Raw genomic sequence first — 19,245 nt, 5'->3', positions numbered from 1 at the left:
ACCTCATATACACACCACTAGTGAATTTGAGCGTGTTATGGAAGCTCATGTGAAATACCTCTCTGAACTGATACTAGCCATTCGAGAGTCAAGGTTGAATGAAACAGCGGTTGATGGGCATTCGAAAAAAATACAAACAAAACTACCGTCAAATGATAGTGAGCTGAAAAGCTTAAAGATAATAACAACACTTATCAAGAATCTTAACAATGATCAAAGAGCAAACCTTATGCAGAACGATTCAATTTTTGCAAAAACTATAGATGCATTGGATTTATTAGTACGAACAAATCCGTACTTGCTGGTACATTCAGGTAAGGGGATAGATATAACAATCATTTTTGATGAATTTATCTCGCTCTCGATCAGTAACTATAAGAACTACCACAGAATGTGGTTTATACGACGAAAACTGGGTAAATGGTGCAAGATCGGCGCACAATTATATGGTAATCATTTCAAGAATACACTCTCAAATCATTGTAGTTTACATCTTGATAGATGTGAGCGTACATTGACTCAGTTACTCTCTACAAGAAGTGAGCTTGATGACCTCCTTTATGCTTTAAGGAAGCTGTATGTCCTCTGCTTCTGGTTTTGCTCAAAGCAGGATTGTTTTGGAAATTCAATCACCATTCTAGATTCGTCGCTGGCGGTGAATATTTGGAATTTTCAGTTTGAAAAACTCATGAGGATTGTTTTTTACGTCTTTGAGTCTATTGTAATGCCGTCGGATGCTTTAGAGTTACAAGAATTATCTGCTCAATATCTAACGTTAGTGGTCGAGCACTTGTACAACAAATCGTCTCCGTTGATACCCAATGCTCAAATTGTATCTACAGCACAGCTAAAATTTACTTTGGAACTTCTTCGTCAGTTCTTGGAAGGCCAGAACTTTGTGGTTAAAGGTCAGGATTCTGCTATTGCAAAATGTGTACTTAGAGTATATTTATTGTGCACTTCACAATATTGCGACCATTCCAGTGACTTTTTCAGGACATTCGTGGATAATTTTCCAGTCGAACAGTGGTTCAACTTGGACAACTTAATTAAGGAAAGCTCCGGTTATTTCGCTAACAGTCCAATTACAAATAAAGCAATATCATTAGTAGTCTTTGACATCAAAAGACGAACAATTCCTCGTGAAGCTTTAGTATATGAGAAAACCTATGGTATTTGGAGTTGTGAATCCGATGAAAACAATTTTTTCGCACTTTTAATGGAGCCATTTGAGAAAAGATATAAACAGCTTAATAACATGCGTATTTTATTACTGAAGCAATTTGATGCTACCCACAAAAACACTCTTTTACATTATGAATTGATTTTTCTTGCGCCTGGTATTGTGGAGAGAGCTGGAAACGACTTTCAGAAGTTACTGGATGAAGTTTCCTTCTCAATTAAACAATGTTTTGAATCCAAGAAAGATAGTGATTTGATTTCTTGGACAAGAGTGTTAGGAAGACTGGTATGTTTTGAATCAACTCAAAGGAGCCTAAGCGATGGTCTCAAATCATGGGAGGTCTGTAGTCATTGCGACAAATTGAGGTCTGGAAATATATTTCAGTCAATCGATCCTGATAGACCATCCGCGACAAAGTCAGCAACATTTCAGCTATTCAAAAAAGCCTTTCTTAATCATCCTGACTTGGAAAGCTTCAGCGAATGCTTGTTAGGAGGGATACTAATGTGCATGCAAAGATCATTTTCACATTATCAGCCCCCACGACTCATTCTTCCTGCTAGTGGAAATCTGGTGTCACTAGAAAACAACGAGTTCAACATCATTCAGAAGTGCTATCCAACTCAAAGTAGGTATCTCCGATCTCTTTCATCACGATTGATACCATTATGGAACATCACTAACTTAAACAATCCAGATGATCAACACACGGCTATTTTAATTCGATTCCTACAGGAAAATGAAGATTTGTACATGATTGAGACTTCAGTAATGACTTGGGTCCAACTTGCTCTGACTACAAGTGGTGAGGTTTTTGATTTTCTGCTCTTAAAATTAATCAGTACTTTTAATTCAGATGACTATTCAGCACACATCATGATGGAGTTTCAAATTAAGCACATGGCAAAAACTTTGCGCAAGACCCCGTATCTTCTTTTGTCTCCTATCTTACCAGTGCTTTTAAAACAAGTAGGTAAGAATCTCGTTGAGCGAAATTTTTACTTTCAGCGACTCATCAGACTGTTGGGATACTCAGCCAAAACAATTCTTGAGATTTACCAACGATACATCATACCCCACGCTATAACTCAATACAAAACAGACGCATTCAATGAAATTGCTCGAATAATGTGTGATAATGACACAAATGCAATAAATGAAAAAAAATATATGCTACTAGATAAAAATAGTAGGCAAATATTTGCAGTAGCCCTGGTTAAATATGGGTTTTTCTCTGTTGATACAATCGAGACGCTCTTCATGAATAGGGTTCCCTCATTCGAGAAAAAGTACATATCTGCTTACTTGCCCGATTATAAAACACTAACCGAAGTATTGAAAATGTGCAAAGGAGAGGACACCCATGATACTACTAGTTTCGAAAATGAAAACATGGTAATTGGATCCCTTCGATTTTTGGTTACAAACTTCGAAAAAGATAAAAGACATGGCTCAAAATATAAAAACATCAAAGAATGGTCTAGCGAACAGGAAGGAATTTTTCAAACTAAGCTGCAAGAGAATATATTGGGTATATTTCAGGTGTTCTCAAGCGATATCCATGATGTGGAAGGGAGAACGAGTTATTATGAAAAATTAAGAGTGATCAACGGCATCTTATTTCTTATTAAATGGGCCTCTACGAAAGCCATTATATCTGCTCTTGCTCAGATAAGTATATGTCTTCAGACTGGATTGGAGATCAGTGAAGTGAGGCATTGTTCTTTGAAATGCTGGAAGCAGCTAATAATGAGATTGAACGAAGAGGAATTATCAACAATTATCGATGGCTTAATTTGTTTTATACTCCAAAGTTGGGACGTTTTTGATACAAGACTCAGAACTACTGTTTATGAAATATTTGACATTTTAATCAAATTCAAAGCCAATTTATTACTTAAAATCAAGCCATATATTACGCTTACGTTAGTAATGAAGTCTGAAATTGATATTCTGTCGAGAGATGGTGCATTTTCGAGATCTGTTAGCAAAGTGCAAAGTAATACAGACTGGACCCCAATTTTTTGTGATAATATGAAAAGCAATAACAAATATGTGTTGCACCAAACATTAAATGATCTAAAGCTTCATTTGAGGAGACAACAATCCGAACACTCGTCGGATATCTTTTACAAGCATAACGAAGCTTCAAATATCACGCTCATCTTGGGAGCATTACTTGATTTATCTCATAGATTTAAGAATATTGATAGGGTACTGTGTGAAAATTGCGCGAAGTGCATTAGTATGATAGGATCATTGGACGCTACAAAATTCAAGCTCGACAGAGGTGTGTCCACTAAAAACAAGGTATATGATCTCAATGATGAAGCCCAAACAATTAAGTTTTTGATATGGGTTATCAATGATTTTCTAGTCCCAGCATTTTGGGAGAGCGAAAACCCCAGCAAACAACTTTTCGTTGCGCTGGTGATGCAAGAAAGTCTCAAGTATTGCGGACTGAGCTCAGCATCCTGGAAAGTGGAAAAAGCCGAGCTGTATCCAAATGAGGCCAAATTATGGGATAAGTTTAATACCATATCCAAGACCACATTGTATCCTTTGCTCTCTTCTCTTTATCTTGCTCAGTCGTGGAAAGAATACGCTCCCCTGCAATATCCATCATTTGCGTTCAAAGAGGGCTATTGTCCGTGGATCAAAAGTGTTTGTTTGGATATTCTCAAGACAGGAACATCGGAGGAACACCCATTGCATGTTTTTTCATCACTAATAAGAGAAGACGACGGCTCCTTTTCTAACTTTCTTTTGCCCTACATATCTATGGATATTATTATCAAAGCTGCGCCATTCACGATCTATGCCGAAATAATGCAGAATATTATCATGGAGTTTAAATCTATCTTCGATTATGACTCTAATGGTCTTAATCACCTGCAAATTGACTCCCTCAAAATGTGCTACCAGTCTATCTTTGGCGTCTTTGAGTACTGTAAAAAGTGGGCAACTCAATTCAAACAGAACTATAATAGGGTCAACGGGACCTTCATAATAAAGGAGTCGAGGCACAGCAGTATGCTCCAAAGGATCGACCGTTTTCTGCAAGAATTTCCCTCTGCGCTGTTAGCTCAACGCTCTTTGGAGACCAGTTCATTTGAACGTTCTGCCCTTTATCTGGAGCAGTGCTACAGAGAAGGGTGCGCAACATCAGAGGTTAGATCGAACATCTTAAAATCACTACAGAACACCTACGAAGAGATAGGTGATGTGGACTCGATTGATGGTATGCTCAAATCTTTTACTTCCGGAAATCTTGTTTCCAAGATAGAAGAGCTAAAATACTCTGACAATTGGCGCATGGCTCAAGACTGCTTTGGGGTTCTGGGTCAATTTTCTCACGCTCCTCAAACAACAACCAAAATGATCAGATCCATGTATGATCATCAACTTTATAGTCAACTGCTTTTGCAGCTTGAACCTCTCACATGTGAGCTAAAGTCTGAATTAGATCCAGAAATTTGTCAATGGTATCGAATGGGCTTGGAAGGCGCAAATCTTGAGGGAAATATAGAAGTATTAAAAAACTGGCTCACGAAGATTGAAAGCATAAAACACGTTACTGATCCAGAGATTTTACTACAGTATAATATTGCCAAAGTTCTCTGTTATGCCCATTTCAACGAATCAGAAAAGGTATCAGATTACATGGAAAAGTGTTATAAACTAATTGGAACCCACTTCACAACTTCTACTATAGCCACAACGCTACTCAAAAAACAAACATTACTCATGAAGCTTCATAGTTTATATGACATATCTTTGCTGTCATCCAGTATCGACGAGTTTGATTACCAAACTAAAAGAGATATTGTCAACTACCGTTCAAAGCGAATAGGTGCAGATTTTGAGCCTAATCACTATGTATTGTCAATGAAAAAAACATATGGCCTTTTGAAAAATGAGCCTTACGCAAAAAATGACCTGGGGGATATCTTTTTTAGTATTTCAAGGCTCTGTAGGGATAATGGCAGGCTAGACTTAGCAAGTGAATCACTAATGCGCTGCCTCAAGGATGACTATCCTCAAACAGAGCTAGAATTTGCGGAAATTTTATGGAAGCAAGGTGAAAATGAGAGAGCTCTGATGTTAGTTCAAGAAATCCATCAGAAGTATAAAGATGATACCTCATTGAAGTCACGAGATAGAGCAATCGTATTACTTAAGTACACGGAATGGTTAGATTTGTCAAATAACTCTGCTTCCGACCAAATAATAAAGCAGTATCAAAATATTTTCGAGCTTGATCCAAAGTGGGATACACCATTTTATTCAATTGGTTTATATTATAGTCGGTTGCTCGAACGTAAGAAGGCAGAAGGTTACGTTACAGACGGTAGGCTGGAATTCAAGTCGATATCATACATTCTTCTTGCTCTGGAAAAGAATCCAGTTCGTGTGCGCGAAACGCTACCAAAAGTTGTCACATTTTGGCTTGATATTGCATCAGAAGCAATGACTGAAACAGCAAAATACCGACGTGAGGTGCTGCAAAAAACTGCAGGCGATATATGCAAGCATGTTGAAGAGTCTTTGACCAAAAGTCCTGCTTACATTTGGTATTCTGTTTTAACACAAATTTTATCGAGGCTGTTGCATGTGCATTCTACTACATCTGAACTGCTAACGAACATCTTAGTTCGATTGACTGTTGAGTACCCAGCTCACATGCTTTGGTATGTTTCGGTGCTACTGAACTCAACTTCTCAGTCTCGGATATCCCGTGGTAAAGAAATAATTGATAGATACAATCAAGCCAAAAGAAGCACAGAAAATTTGGTAGCTGAAGCATCAGATTTGACAACTGCTTTAACTAGAGTTTGCTTGAAAGAACTACGGGGTTCTTCGAGAGGTGGACGATCTTTAGAGAAAGATTTGAAATTCGACACAAACATGGCACCTTCTGGTATGGCAGTACCTGTCAGGATCAATTTGCAGATGATATCTGTTATCACTTCAGAATCATTCAAAGTGTATCAACCTTTTCAGCGAACTGTTTCAATAGCTAGATTTGGATCATCTTATAAAGTGTTTTCATCTTTGAAGAAACCAAAACAAATCAATATTGTCGGTTCCGATGGAAATATATATGGGATTATGTGCAAGAAGGAGGATGTCAGACAAGATAATCAGTATATGCAGTTTGCCACAACTATGGACTTTTTACTTCGTAAGGACATGGAATCTATGAAGCGAGATCTCGGTATTACTACTTACTCAGTGTTGTCTCTTCGTGAAGACTGTGGACTGCTAGAGATTGTTCCTAATGTCGTCACTTTGCGATCCATTCTAGTGACAAAATATGAAAGTTTGAAAATAAAGTATAGTTTGAAGAGTCTCTATGAACAGTGGCAGCATCTTTCCGAGAATAAGAAATTTAGCTTCTATCAAACGCAGTTGAAAACATTTCCTCCAATTCTATATCAATGGTTTTTGGAGAATTTTCCAGATCCTATAAACTGGTTTAATGCTAGAAACATGTACGCACGATCGTATGCGGTTATGGCTATGGTCGGACATATCTTAGGTTTGGGTGATCGCCATTGTGAGAATATTTTACTTGATATCCAAACAGGCAAGGTGCTTCACGTTGATTTTGATTGCTTGTTTGAAAAAGGGAAGCGTCTGCCCGTACCAGAAATTGTCCCATTCCGGTTCACGCAAAATTTACAGGACGCTCTTGGGATTGTGGGTACCGAAGGAACGTTTAAGAAATCATGTGAAGTTACTGTTTCTTTAATGAGAAGAAATGAAGTATCTTTAGTTAATGTCATTGAAACCATCATGTATGATAGGAACATGGATAACTCAATTCAAAAGGCCCTCAAGGTGTTGAGAAACAAAATAAGAGGAATTGATGCTCGGGATGGCTTGATGCTTAGCGTCCCAGGGCAGGTTGAGTCTCTTATTCAAGAGTCGGCCTCAAAAGATAATCTGAGTAAGATGTATATAGGATGGTTATCATTCTGGTAGCCTAGCTTCCTGGAATATATAATAAAATTACTTTTAAATATCATACATGTGACGTTTCTCGTTTTGCACTTGTGCTTAGAACCTTTTTCGTGTCATCAATCTCATTTTTAACAATTTCTATTTGCTTTTTATTCATTTCGGTTTCAGATTTCTGAAAATTACACTGTGAGAGGGCCGACGAAGTTTCAAACTGTTGCCTTTTGGTATTTTCACTTTGAAAATGGTAAGATATTGGCGAGACGGATTTTGTTGGGTCGTCCCTTGGGTCGTCCCTTGGGTCTACTACGTACTCTCCTGGAAACTGTTTAGTATCTTCCATTTTAACGAAAGCACGAACTGGCATCGTTGAGTAATTGTTTGATAGGAAAGGTGGAGCACCAATATCATTAGAGGAAGAGGACTGCGCTTCATCCTTGTTTTTATTCACAAACATTTCTGTAGAGTTCAAAGGCTGAGAAATATTTGCTAGCTGCGAGTCGGTTGCCGAGTGGCTCATCTGATTTATGTTGGACGGGCGGGGTCTTCGTGGGATTGAAGTTCTTCTATTAGATATCATTTCGGGGGTATTGACGTTTTTTACACTACTTTCAGCGCCACTCGCTGTGTTAGTATTGGTAGAATCATTGTCGAGCATATCAATATTAACCGCTTCCTTATACCACTTGTTGAGTTTTTTTATGGGGTTTTTAAAGTACTTCTTTGAACCTGACAAGTCATCATTCTCTTCATTAAAAGGTGATGCTTGTGATGCTTTTTCTGTTTGTACGTGTTCATCATCAAACTCCTCTTTACTTTTTGTTTTTAGAATTCTTCGAAAATTCTCAATCTTTTGTGAACTGCGTCTTTTCATTGATGCATCATCATGACAGGAATCTTTTTCAGTGTCTTCAACGTCATTATCAGATTCTCGGTTTGATATCTGTGAATTATCATTCTTTGAAATATCCTTTTCCAAATTGGAAAAGGAAGCTCTTTTATCATGACTAGGTGGTTCACTATTTGTGGAGGACTTTTTTTCCTCTTCATCTGACTTTCCGTAATTTTCCCATATACCTCCCCTGTAAATATCTTTCTCGGTGCTGAAGAAAACAATATCATCCCAATTAGGTTGCACAAGAGATTCTTTTAGTGCCTCAGCAAACTTCCCTTTTATTGCGTTTGTGATCATATTATAGGAAAGTTTGTTCGAACTGACAACCGGTTCTACCTCCACATCAAGAATTGGCTCGGTTTCGAATGTATACCATACTCTATTGGATGGAGGAGGTTTCATCAGGAATATTAAGGGACCTGACAATTCCTTCAATTTTAGAGATAGTTGTAGAGCGACTTCTCTTTGTTTAAATCTTGAACCAAGATTTATGGTAGCCTTAGTCGAAACAAGAACTGATAAATCCCCTTTATACAAAAAGTCACACGAAATCTTTGTAAGTCCCTCCAGTGAAAGTTCAATAAGTTTTGGATTCGTAAAAATCGGAGCGCTATTACCTACATCAACCTCTTCAACAACGAAATCATCCAAAAAATCAGGCTTTTTGACCTTAGACAATTTTTGATAAAGCCTTTCATGAAAGAAATATTTTAGCGTTTCAGTTCGCTGTAAGGATAAAAAAAGTCTGCCAAGTATGGCGTTGATCCATTTAGTTGTAAGCTGACCCTCTGTAGAGTTGATAGTCTGGATCAGGTAAAGCATATCAGCTGTTCTGAGATGGGCAGCTCTTGCACTTACATTTGGATCGATAAGACCGTTTGTTTTGCTGCCACTTGTAGTCTCATTCTTGGACACATTTATGAGATCAAAGTACCAATCTTCTTTTTCCATATTGTTGCCGAAGTAAAGGAAAAATTGGCTTGCAGTTTGGGTATCATCCTCTGATGACTCGTTTGGAGTGAATCCCAACTCGCCGTTCTTTAAAGAAGTAGCACCTTTTCGAAGAATCGAAATGCAGGTTCTTTTTGAAAAAAGTGCACTATCGGGGATTTCATGTTTAGTATCACGAGGCCATAGCGTCACGAAACTGTCTTGCAAGGATATCGCATGAATGAGGTTACTTTTCGGTGAATTATCTCTGTATAAGAACAGATTTCCATGTTTGATAACAGCATAAAATTTGTGCTTTTTCTTCAATTGACTTCTCTCTGGAAATTCACCAGCCTCTGATGTATTGTCTGAGTTTGCAGATGATGGAATTTCTGTATGAAAATAGTAGTACTTGGTAGTAACACTAACCCAGCCCTGTCTCGTTACATGGACTCCTTTAGCTTCTTCGAATTCAGCAGCCTTGAAATCTGGATCCATCAATGTTTCACGCCGTCTGCTGTCTGCTTGCTCCCTGACCCCTTCGTCTTTTCCATCCAGTATGCCATTTACATAAAGTATTCCTAGAGCAATGAGAGGCAGAAAAGTGATCCCACCAATTAAGTAAATTAACAGAAATAGTTTGAGACTAATCATGGCAGTCTCAATGCCGTTTGCACGCTGAAATAACGACCAACTTATCGTTCTTGCACAATCTCCCCTTCTGCCTACCTTTCGCCAGAAATATGTTCATGCCATTCATGGCATCTATTCGAGAGTTCCGGGTAACAAGGCGAAAAAATAAACGCCCTTAATGGACGGCAGCAGTTACAGTGGTACCGCACCATGGCAATGACCACTGCACTGACAGCATTCGCAAAGCTACTTCCAGCAAGACACAAGACTTAGTCAAGATACAAATCGAATTCTCAGAGTCATTAAATCAGTTTTTGCTTTGTTTGTGATCACAGAATGGTAATTAAACTACACTCACACAGTGTGAATAAGTGAACTCATCACAGATATTCTTTGAATGCCCCAGGCCCCATTCGCCTTCCGTCTCCCGCTCCCGCAGGACCACAGAGGCAACTATATAATCAAGTACGCTCCGCCATCTCCTGATGGCCGCACAGGTAGCTTTTAGTTCCTTCAAAGAATCCAGCTCAGCTGTCTAGTGACCAATCATCCCTTCTCGGGTTCGCAGTAATAGCGCCATGACTATCCGGCCTTTTAAAAATTTGTACACAAAAAGCCGAACGTGTTGCCATGACTCCCGCGTTCCCGATACTAATATGTCCGCCCGGTCGACAAAAGAATCATCATTTGGTGCTGGATCCCCAGAATCGACTTCGACTTCGACTTCGCCATCCGTTCGTCTGGGCGCTCTTGCGCGGCTGGAAAAGAGTACTGATATTCTGCTACCTGAGCAACAAGCACTGTGCGATAGATGCCACTCATACAAGGCTGAAACTTAACGATTAAATAGGTTGTCGACACGTAGAATACACTATTCAGTCGGAACAATTGGTATTTGGAAGATGTTTAATCACAGGCAACGTGTCGCACACTTGTGGCGCTCGCAGATACAGGAACTCTTTCTCAGCACAACCGTCTGGTTGCGCAGACTGAACAAAAAAAATGCGAATGTCGTAGGCATCGCTCTACACCCAATGTGCAGGTATGCAGATAGACTAGAGACTGAAGAATCTCATAATTAATTACAAGGGAGCTATCACTGGTATACGTCTACTAGCAGTCTCTCTTTTATACCTTCAGTTTTCAAAATTTTTCAAAAATTTTTCAGCGATCCTCCCAGAACGAAGAGGCAAAAAAGAAAAAAAAGAGGCTCTCTTCTTTTTTCACGCCCAAAACGGAAAGTTCCTTTTCGAAGTTTCCTAATTGGGCTGTGGACCAATCAGAAGCCGTTCTGGCTCATCGACCTGCAGCTTGAAATTTCTTTTCTCGTGTCAGTCAACTATAGTGAAAAAAAAAAGAATCTCAGTATCTACTAGTCCACAGCAGCCTATATAAGCATGTAACCCTTTGCAGGGTACTTTGTTGTATCTGAAGGGTATTTCTAGATAGACACGCCAAATACCTGGTTTGAGTGCACGAAAGTGGTATAGATGGCTGTGAAGAAGGGATCATTGAAAGCGGCAGCAGCATCTGCCACCGCAGAATGTTCTAGCGAAAATGGCAGATCGTTCCAGCTTTCAAACAGTACTTACTCACAAGAGGAGATCCTGCCATGGTCGAAGACCGAGAATGGCACGGTGGGCGCTGCGGGGATTTGCGGAGGTGAAGAACAGAGTGATTTTAGCAGAGGTGGAGACGCCACGACGGATCCTGACATGCTGTTCTCGCCGTTGAATAACGGCGAGAGCGACGAGGAGGACGAGTACGACAAGGGCTACTTGTCTCCCTTCTATTTCGGCGCGCAGTATCCCAAGAGATTTCATCACGGCAGCGTTCAGGCCAAGACTGGGGCCGTAGAACAACACAACCGGAGCGGCAGTAGCTGCAGCATGCCGTCAAGTGAGCTGCTGGGAATCAACGAGGACTTCTGGAAAGAGGTGGCGCTGACTCAGGAGGAATCTATCTGCTACACGCCGGAAACGGCGTTGGGGGACGTGCAGAGGGCACAGGCGGATGCGCAGGCGGGCACACAGCCAGAATCTCAGGGAGAGGCCACTTGCGCCGATACGTCGTTCGAGGAATATATCACAGAGGATCTTGATATCTCGACTGCGACGGGGCCCGACTCTACAAATTGGAACCAGGACTTCAAGATCAAATTGCTCTGCTACAGAGATGGTAAGGGGAACTTCAGGCTGAAAACGGAGGAGGATATTAAAAACAATCATGGGGGAAACGCCGTTACCAAGAAGTCAATAAAAAAACTTAAAAAAAACAGGGATAAAAAGCTACTCAAGCGTGCTCTGAGACGGAAAAGTGGTGTCTGGGAAATGGTTAACACTGGTGTTGGGATCAGGGAATTCATGTTATGAAAATCATGTAAAATATCTTATTTTGTTCTTTTTGCTTTTTCACTTCTTTTGTATGTATTTATTTATTACATTTTTAATCAATCGATGTTTTTATAATTTTGTTTTCCAGCTTATTTCGAAAATTAAGGCAGACAACACATAGGGGTTGCTGACCTGTGAGAACTAGAATAAAAAGAGAAAGTTGCACAAAAATGTCCTCTCAATCTGGTATATTGGCCACCAAAGAGCTGCTGGACACATTAAATGATTCGGAAGACTCTAGTGGATTAGCTATCTTTACGGCTAAGATCTCCGCCGATTCGACCGTGGTAGAAAGAGATGGATCATTTAACTCAGTGGAACAATTGCAAAAAAATTTGAATTCTGATCCACTCTATATCTTTGTGAAAAATCCATCAGATAATCTTTATGTTTTCGCATCTTATGTTCCTGATGGCTCCCCTGTGAGAGCGAAAATGCTGTATGCATCCACCAAAAATACCTTGATAAGACAAGTCGGTTCCAACTCAATTGGTAAACAACTACTTTTTACGGAAGCACAAGAGGTCCGTGATATCTTAGATGATAGTAGACCAAGTCAAAATGCTGTGCTTACCGAGTCGGAGAAGGTCAATATACAGATAGCTCAACAACAGCAAAAGATGAAACTGGCACAGCATTTCCCAAATGGTAAAAAGCTTGTTTCTCAAACCAACGGAGCTCCAAGCCAACTTTCGTTTGAGGTAGACTCAAAAGGATTCTCTATTTCGAGTATATTGAATAAATATAATGCTGTGTCCTTCACAATTGACCTTTCCAACGAGCAGATTCACATTGCATCTAAAGAGAACGTTGACTCACCGTATGCGCTGAGAATTACTGCGGAAAATCCAAGTTATACAATATTCAAAAATGGTTCCCTGCACTATTTCATTTACAGTTGCCCTTCTGGAAGCAAAGTCAAGGATAGAATGGTGTATGCGTCAAATAGAGCGGGCTTTGTCAACTACTTAACGAATGAAGAGAAATTAGCTTTTGCAAAAATTATAGAAATTGGCGAACCATCTGAATTGGAAGTATCATTGATTTCAAGCTCTAGTGAGGAAGAGCAAAAGCGTCAGACAGCTCTGGAAAAGTCTGAAAGCAAACCAAAATTCAATAGACCCAGTGGGCCTGGCAGGAGATCAAAACCAACCTTATAACCTTAAATATAAACATAGCCCAACCTACATAATTCTATATGAACCTGTCTCTTGGCTTCAGTATCATAGTTGATTAGATCTTCCTGATACCTATATTTAGAAAGTCTGTATAATCTCCTAGAAACCGTTTTGTTCACTTCAGTGAAATGTCGTTTATTGATCTTTATACCGTCAACCCCAGATTGATAATATTCATTCAAAACGCCCCGAACATGTGTTTGAATCATTGTTTTGACATTTAGAAGCCTACTTAATTCTTCTTCACTGGCACTGACCATTCTAGCTGCACTATTCCCTGGATACTCCAAAGCCTGCTCTCGCACTATTCGTTGATCAAAGAGATGGGGATGTGCATCTGTCCTTGTATTTCCCTTGATCACCAAATTTCTACACCCGATGCACTGTTGCCAGCTTTCTCTATCGCCGACCTCACATGCCAATGATCTGAGACATTCTTCATGATAGTGCGAATCACATTGCTCGCAATACTGATCATCCCTTCCTGAGCATTCCTGCCCACAGATATCGCAAAAAACACACCTTGCATCTCTAATCAAGCTGGATTGATTATTCAAATGTATTGAACCAAATTGTTCTATAAGTTCGGGAAGTGAGTGGTCCTCAGCCTGTTCAATGGTGATCTTAATGTTGAATCCCTTTTCTAAGTTAATTTTAATATTTTTATGGTAGCCACCAAGCTTGTACCCCATTTCCAAGTGTTTTGACTCTATTCTACATATAGGGCATTTCAGATCATCAGCATATGTGTGCCATTTCCTTATACAATCCTTGTGAAATTGATGGTTACATGGCTTCAGAGTCGCAATGGAATCAGTGATCTCGTCCAAACATATTGGACAGACAGCTAGTTCATCCACCATAGTTGCATCCAACATTCCATCGACTAGATCTGCTTTTTTGGCCTGCGTATTGCGACATAACCTCAATTCTTTCGGGCGATCACTTCTGATCAATGAAGTCATTTTTCCATATAGAAAAGGACTGTACTCAAAAAACAGATGAGCAGCAGAGATACTGCACAGAGGAGTCCGGTAGGTGAACGTTAAGGTAGTACGATTTTAAGGTAGTACGATTGGTAATGTCTCGTCACCAGTTAGACCTCGTCATGTGCATGAAGCAGCCTGGTGTTCACATCGGTCTGTTATGTGAAAAGTGCGATGGCAAATGCCCGATATGCGACTCGTATGTCAGGCCAAAGCGAAAAGTAAGAATTTGTGATCAATGCTCGTTCGGTAAGACTGGCACTAGCTGCATCATATGTGGTTTACCAGGCGTGACGGAAGCATACTACTGCTGGGAGTGTTGTCGATTGGAAAAGGATCGTGACGGATGCCCTCGAATAATAAACGTAGGAAGCAATAGGACGGATAAGCATTTCGAGAAAAAGGTCACTGTCAATAAAGAGCGATGAAGTTCATTAAATACATTTATTCAGTTTTAACATAGAAAATAAATACTTTTTTTTGCAAATTTCATTTTATCAAACGCAAAGCTGTCGAACACTATAATGCGTAGAATCAGGACCGATCTTGATTGAGAGAAGCATTCAAGAGTTCATCATTGAAAATAAAACTTCCTTTGATCGATTTGAGATCGCTTTCTGACTCTTTACCCTGATCTTTGAGATTTTGATTGACAAAGGGACCAAACTGTGACACTACTTGCTGAATTATCTCATAATACAGTTGACTTCTTTCGATTTCATGAACCAACCACTCTAATTTAACAGCCAGCTGTCTTATTTGAGAAGCCAAGTCATTTTTAGTCTTGTAGCTTATAGGGATTGCTTGTTTATAGAGCGGTAAGCTATGTTGAAACGCTAAAAGCCTTTCACTCTTTTCAGCTCTAGTATTAGCCAGTTTTTCAAGTTTCAATTTAGCATCATGCTTTCTGTGAGATATGATAACATTCTCGAGACTTTTGGGGTTGTAATAACATCCATCATATGCAGCCACCAAGTTTATCGAGTCGATCCAATTATCCCTTTCGTATACGCTGCTACATTTCCAAATAAATTTCTTTTGTGACGCATATAGATGCAAAATATAATCATCAGTGTTGTTGACCTTTGATTCTTGATCGCGCGGTAAGACGTCCAAATTTGCACAAGGATCAACATCAATATCAAGTTTCTCTGTGTTTGCTTTGGCCGCTTCACTTATCTTACTAATAGCAAGGAGTCCGTTACATGCTAATGGGGGAGTGAATAGAATGGAGCCATTCGCTTTATAATCAATGATATAGTTGGATGTCCCTGAATTCTCATCTCTCACTAGAGAAGGATCCACCCAGTCAGCATTCTCAAACAGCAGAAGGCAGCATGGAGTTAATATTGCATATTCTTTTTTCCATAATATCTTGTTTACTGATCCAACTATAGAGAATTTCTTATTCACTGTTAATTTTTGAATCTCCCCCATATGAACAATCTTCAGTAGCGCATAATCATTATCAGTTTTATTCAGCGTCTCGAAATTTGAAAGTGCAATTTTTCCAATTTGATTTTTATGAATTTTCAGATAACCTCCTTTTGTTTCATTGAGAATGGTGAAATATTTCTCATATTTATTGTCATCAGCAATCAATCTATTAGTAAGAGAGACGCCATTCCAGAGACGCTCGACTTCTGACGACATATTCAAGCCTTTTAAGGAATCGTCCAATATTTGAGCATAGATGTCAATATCATCTTGAACCAAGGAAGTATTGCTGCTAGAAGTTGACGCAGGAATTTGTGGAAAGTAGGAGGAGAAGGAATTAGAGGACGTTCGTCCAGTAATAGCAAAAGATGAAGGGGTACAATCATGGCATACATTTGAACTTGTTGCTTTGATAATAGCCACTGGAGAATAAAAATCTGCTGATGATTTCTCCGTTGTGAGACTATTTTGTTCATCGGCTTCTTCTGAAGACAATAACTCCTGGTAACAGGAAAAATCAAATTTTGGAGATTCCTTTGAGATGATGTTGTCATAATAATACAACAATATATCTTTTGGTATGTCACAACCTCCAGATAGTTGATCCTCGTGAACAAGCTGGATAAATTCATTTTTGGTCATCTTAGACCGATTATTTAGGTTGAAATAATCAGTGTGTAACATTAGTAGCGAAAAAACAATAAAGTACACCTGATTTTCATCTTTCCAAGGGCAGTATTCCTCATCTTTTAAGTGCGTCTGATAATAGCAATGCGCAAATTCTGTGAGCAATTTATCTATTTGTTGGGTTTCTTGAGGAAGTTCTAGAAACATCAAAATCTTTCTCAAAGAGATATCTAGTGGCTCTCCAGAGAAATCAAAGAAGTTTGAAAGGTAAAACCTCAGACATTCATCCTTGAAGGCATTGCTTTTTTGGCAAAGTATAACTGCAATAAACTTACCATAGGGAGTCAGGCGCCGTAAAAAGTTGGCGTGCGTTTCATCGATCTCGGGCTCTGGGGGTGAAGGAAAGTCTTCCAATTTAAGATCAAATTTCGGTGTGACAGCTTTACTGCTGCTACCTTTTACGGACGAGGCGCTTGAGGATCTCAAATTGACAAAACTGTTCAAGGCATTCACCAACGAACTACTTCTCCTTGACATAGATGGAATTGTCGGTTGTGTCATGGATGCACCTGGCATAGTTGAAGATGTAGTACTTTCTGACAGTCGCACTGAATTCACACTTCCTTTTTCGTCAGGATTTTGATAACTTGCTTTATCTAGTGGCGTTGCCAAAGGCGACTTTGTAAGTAATGAATTGCTTCTTGACTTCTTGAGATGTATAGTAATCGATGAAATAAAGTCACTATTCGTTGATGCGGATTGCTGCCACTGAGAGCTCGAAGTTCTGGTGTAATCTGAGACATCTACAGTCCGACTTCTCCTTCTCCCGAGGAGAAGACTCTTTCCCGTAGCATTTTTAACCTCTACAGAATTGGTCTTTGAATGCTGGTATGTATGACCATTGCTGACACTATTAAATTTTCCCTTTGTTTTTGTTCCATTTGAAAGGTTGCCATTTGACATATTTACTACAGGTTCAATGAAACGAACCGATGAGCTTGTAGAAGAGCCATTTACTATGTTTGTTTTTCTCGGCGAAAACCTCGTCGAGGAAAGTAAGGAGGTATTAGAGGATGTTCTAGACAGCATGCTAGTGTCATTGGATGCATTCTCAAAGCTATATTTGGGAAGTTGTGCTGGGCTTTTATAGGAGTACTCAGCACTTAATCTTTTGGGACTCATCGAAGATGGTAGAATGCTGTACACCCTGGCACTTTTTACTTGGCCATTAGGTGGCACGCTCTCTGATTTTTTTGACCTCTCATAGCTTTGGCGATCTAGACGAAGGTTAGCTGATGTTGATCGAAAATGTAAATCTGGAATACTCATTTTTTCCCTAAAGGTTCGCAGTTTTCCTTGTTTCCTTGGGCTTCTGCTACCGTCTGCAGATAGTGCAGAAGGACTATTTTGTTTTCTAACGGAATTGTCAGATGTTGTCTGCTCCAGACAAGCATCGGAGCAAGCTTTCCCTTTTGCCATGGTTTCAACGCCATTGCCTTCTGGTATTTCTTTGCGTTGCTCTTGTTCTTCCGCATCTTCATGCGAAGATTTGATGGGATCTTCAGCTGTGTTGTCATCTACCAAATCCTGAGAGCCATTAGTTGAAGCATTCAAAAGATCAGAGTCTGAACTCGAACGCGAAACCTCTTTATGACCGGACCGCTTAGCTTTCAGCCAATTTCTTGGTTTTTTATCACTTTGCTTTTCTTTATCGGTATTTGGAGTATCTGAACCTTGTGCACTACCACTATTTCCCTGAAATAACTTGATTCTTATTAGTGTAGCTAGCGACTGATTCATTTCAAATGACTATATGCCGTCACGAAATTTCAATAAGAAATATAATATTCGACGATCTTCTTAGGACCTATCCCAAGTCATGCGTTGGTTTTCTGAAGGGCAGTTGCACAGTAACGCTTTTCAACTCTCGGTACAACCTTCAGTACGATCCTTGTTCACCCTTTTTCTATCGTTTACCACTAAGAGTAAATAACAGGTATGGGATGCAACTACAGTTCTGTCCTCTTTTAGGTCAAAGAAGATAAGTCTGCGATTCTTATTAGGCAACTCAATTGCAATGTTAGACTGAGATATGTTTTTGAATTTGTAGCAATCCCTTTAATTGTTCGACATATCGGTGAAATTTTAAGACTGCTTTTTTCATAGCCCCGCCTATCTTGAGCTCATTTTTGAAGAGTTGAAAATACTTATGATGGAAAGGGCGACTGCGAGGACAATGTAATAGCACTGAAACCTTCACACAAGATTGCGACAACAGAGATTAGGATAGCATAAATCGCTAGCCGCTTCAATCTCTTAAGCAAATTTGCATATCTTTATTGTATGATAGAATTATGAATATCAATTACTCGGCAGTAAGATCAAAGTATCCTTAAGAACAGCAGAAGATACGCTATCGATTATTTGGGTATGTGCGATAATTTATGAGCATTGACCAAACAATCGGATTATTTCTCAAGCATGAAAAAAACTGGTTTGAGAGTAAGTATATTCAAGGTAATTGATGGGAATGTGAAAACAGGAGGAAAGTGAAGACTTCAAACTGAAATTTCCTAGTTTTTTCATAAGATTGCTTAATATCGAGTGCCTTATAACATAACTTTCATTTCCTTTCAAAGGATTCTAATGCTTCATGTTCAAGCGTGCTTTTGGGTTAGCTTCTGCAAACGTAACAGCATCACACCGAGTTATGCTTTGCCTTCGATAGCACGCCTATCTTAAAAAAAATCGAAAGAGTCTCTCGTCCTCGCAATGGCTTGGGATCTTTTATGCTGCTGACTGTGCTCAAAATAAGAGAATTAAACTACCCTCCAAACTATCAGATGTTAGACAAATTAGACCTCATCTGATCCACTTCCCTTTTTATCAAGTATTGAGAGTAGGCAGTCACTCACTCCAGTTGCTCTTCACTTACAAGAACTGCCGCTCTTACCGTTTAAGTTGGATTCCACCAATTAGTGCACAGGCTTCTACATAGTGTGTTAATCATCTTACAAGG

At 39.4% G+C, this 19,245-nt stretch overlaps 7 protein-coding genes across 7 annotated transcripts; 4 read left to right on the top strand and 3 right to left on the bottom strand.

Annotated features, from left to right (window-relative positions):
• Nucleotides 1–37: 37 nt before the first annotated feature.
• On the top strand, nucleotides 38–7,171 carry MEC1 (protein kinase MEC1; the record flags this gene model as incomplete). Its single annotated transcript, XM_037286075.1, has 1 exon — nucleotides 38–7,171. The coding sequence occupies one exon, from the start codon at nucleotides 38–40 to the stop codon at nucleotides 7,169–7,171; it is 7,134 nt and encodes a 2,377-aa protein (XP_037141970.1).
• Nucleotides 7,172–7,211: 40 nt separating this feature from the next.
• NVJ2 (Nvj2p) lies at nucleotides 7,212–9,626 on the bottom strand (the record flags this gene model as incomplete). Its single annotated transcript, XM_037286074.1, has 1 exon — nucleotides 7,212–9,626. The coding sequence occupies one exon, from the start codon at nucleotides 9,624–9,626 to the stop codon at nucleotides 7,212–7,214; it is 2,415 nt and encodes an 804-aa protein (XP_037141969.1).
• Nucleotides 9,627–11,095: 1,469 nt separating this feature from the next.
• HG535_0A01780 (uncharacterized protein) lies at nucleotides 11,096–11,977 on the top strand (the record flags this gene model as incomplete). The annotated part of the gene is made up of 1 exon (XM_037286073.1): nucleotides 11,096–11,977. The coding sequence occupies one exon, from the start codon at nucleotides 11,096–11,098 to the stop codon at nucleotides 11,975–11,977; it is 882 nt and encodes a 293-aa protein (XP_037141968.1).
• Nucleotides 11,978–12,168: 191 nt separating this feature from the next.
• On the top strand, nucleotides 12,169–13,158 carry TWF1 (twinfilin TWF1; the record flags this gene model as incomplete). Its single annotated transcript, XM_037286072.1, has 1 exon — nucleotides 12,169–13,158. The coding sequence occupies one exon, from the start codon at nucleotides 12,169–12,171 to the stop codon at nucleotides 13,156–13,158; it is 990 nt and encodes a 329-aa protein (XP_037141967.1).
• Nucleotides 13,159–13,160: 2 nt separating this feature from the next.
• Nucleotides 13,161–14,141, bottom strand: ASR1 (ubiquitin-protein ligase ASR1; the record flags this gene model as incomplete). The annotated part of the gene is made up of 1 exon (XM_037286071.1): nucleotides 13,161–14,141. One exon carries the CDS (start codon nucleotides 14,139–14,141, stop codon nucleotides 13,161–13,163), a length of 981 nt encoding a protein of 326 aa, XP_037141966.1.
• Nucleotides 14,142–14,257: 116 nt separating this feature from the next.
• RDS3 (U2 snRNP complex subunit RDS3) lies at nucleotides 14,258–14,590 on the top strand (the record flags this gene model as incomplete). The annotated part of the gene is made up of 1 exon (XM_037286070.1): nucleotides 14,258–14,590. One exon carries the CDS (start codon nucleotides 14,258–14,260, stop codon nucleotides 14,588–14,590), a length of 333 nt encoding a protein of 110 aa, XP_037141965.1.
• A 106-nt stretch (nucleotides 14,591–14,696) lies between these two features.
• SYT1 (Arf family guanine nucleotide exchange factor SYT1) lies at nucleotides 14,697–18,026 on the bottom strand (the record flags this gene model as incomplete). The annotated part of the gene is made up of 1 exon (XM_037286069.1): nucleotides 14,697–18,026. One exon carries the CDS (start codon nucleotides 18,024–18,026, stop codon nucleotides 14,697–14,699), a length of 3,330 nt encoding a protein of 1,109 aa, XP_037141964.1.
• Nucleotides 18,027–19,245: the final 1,219 nt, after the last annotated feature.

This window comes from Zygotorulaspora mrakii, chromosome 1 (assembly GCF_013402915.1).
Source record: "Zygotorulaspora mrakii chromosome 1, complete sequence".
Lineage (NCBI taxonomy): Eukaryota > Fungi > Ascomycota > Saccharomycetes > Saccharomycetales > Saccharomycetaceae > Zygotorulaspora > Zygotorulaspora mrakii.
Note: the sequence above shows the minus strand (reverse complement) of the source record. Positions and strands in the feature narration are given on the sequence as shown.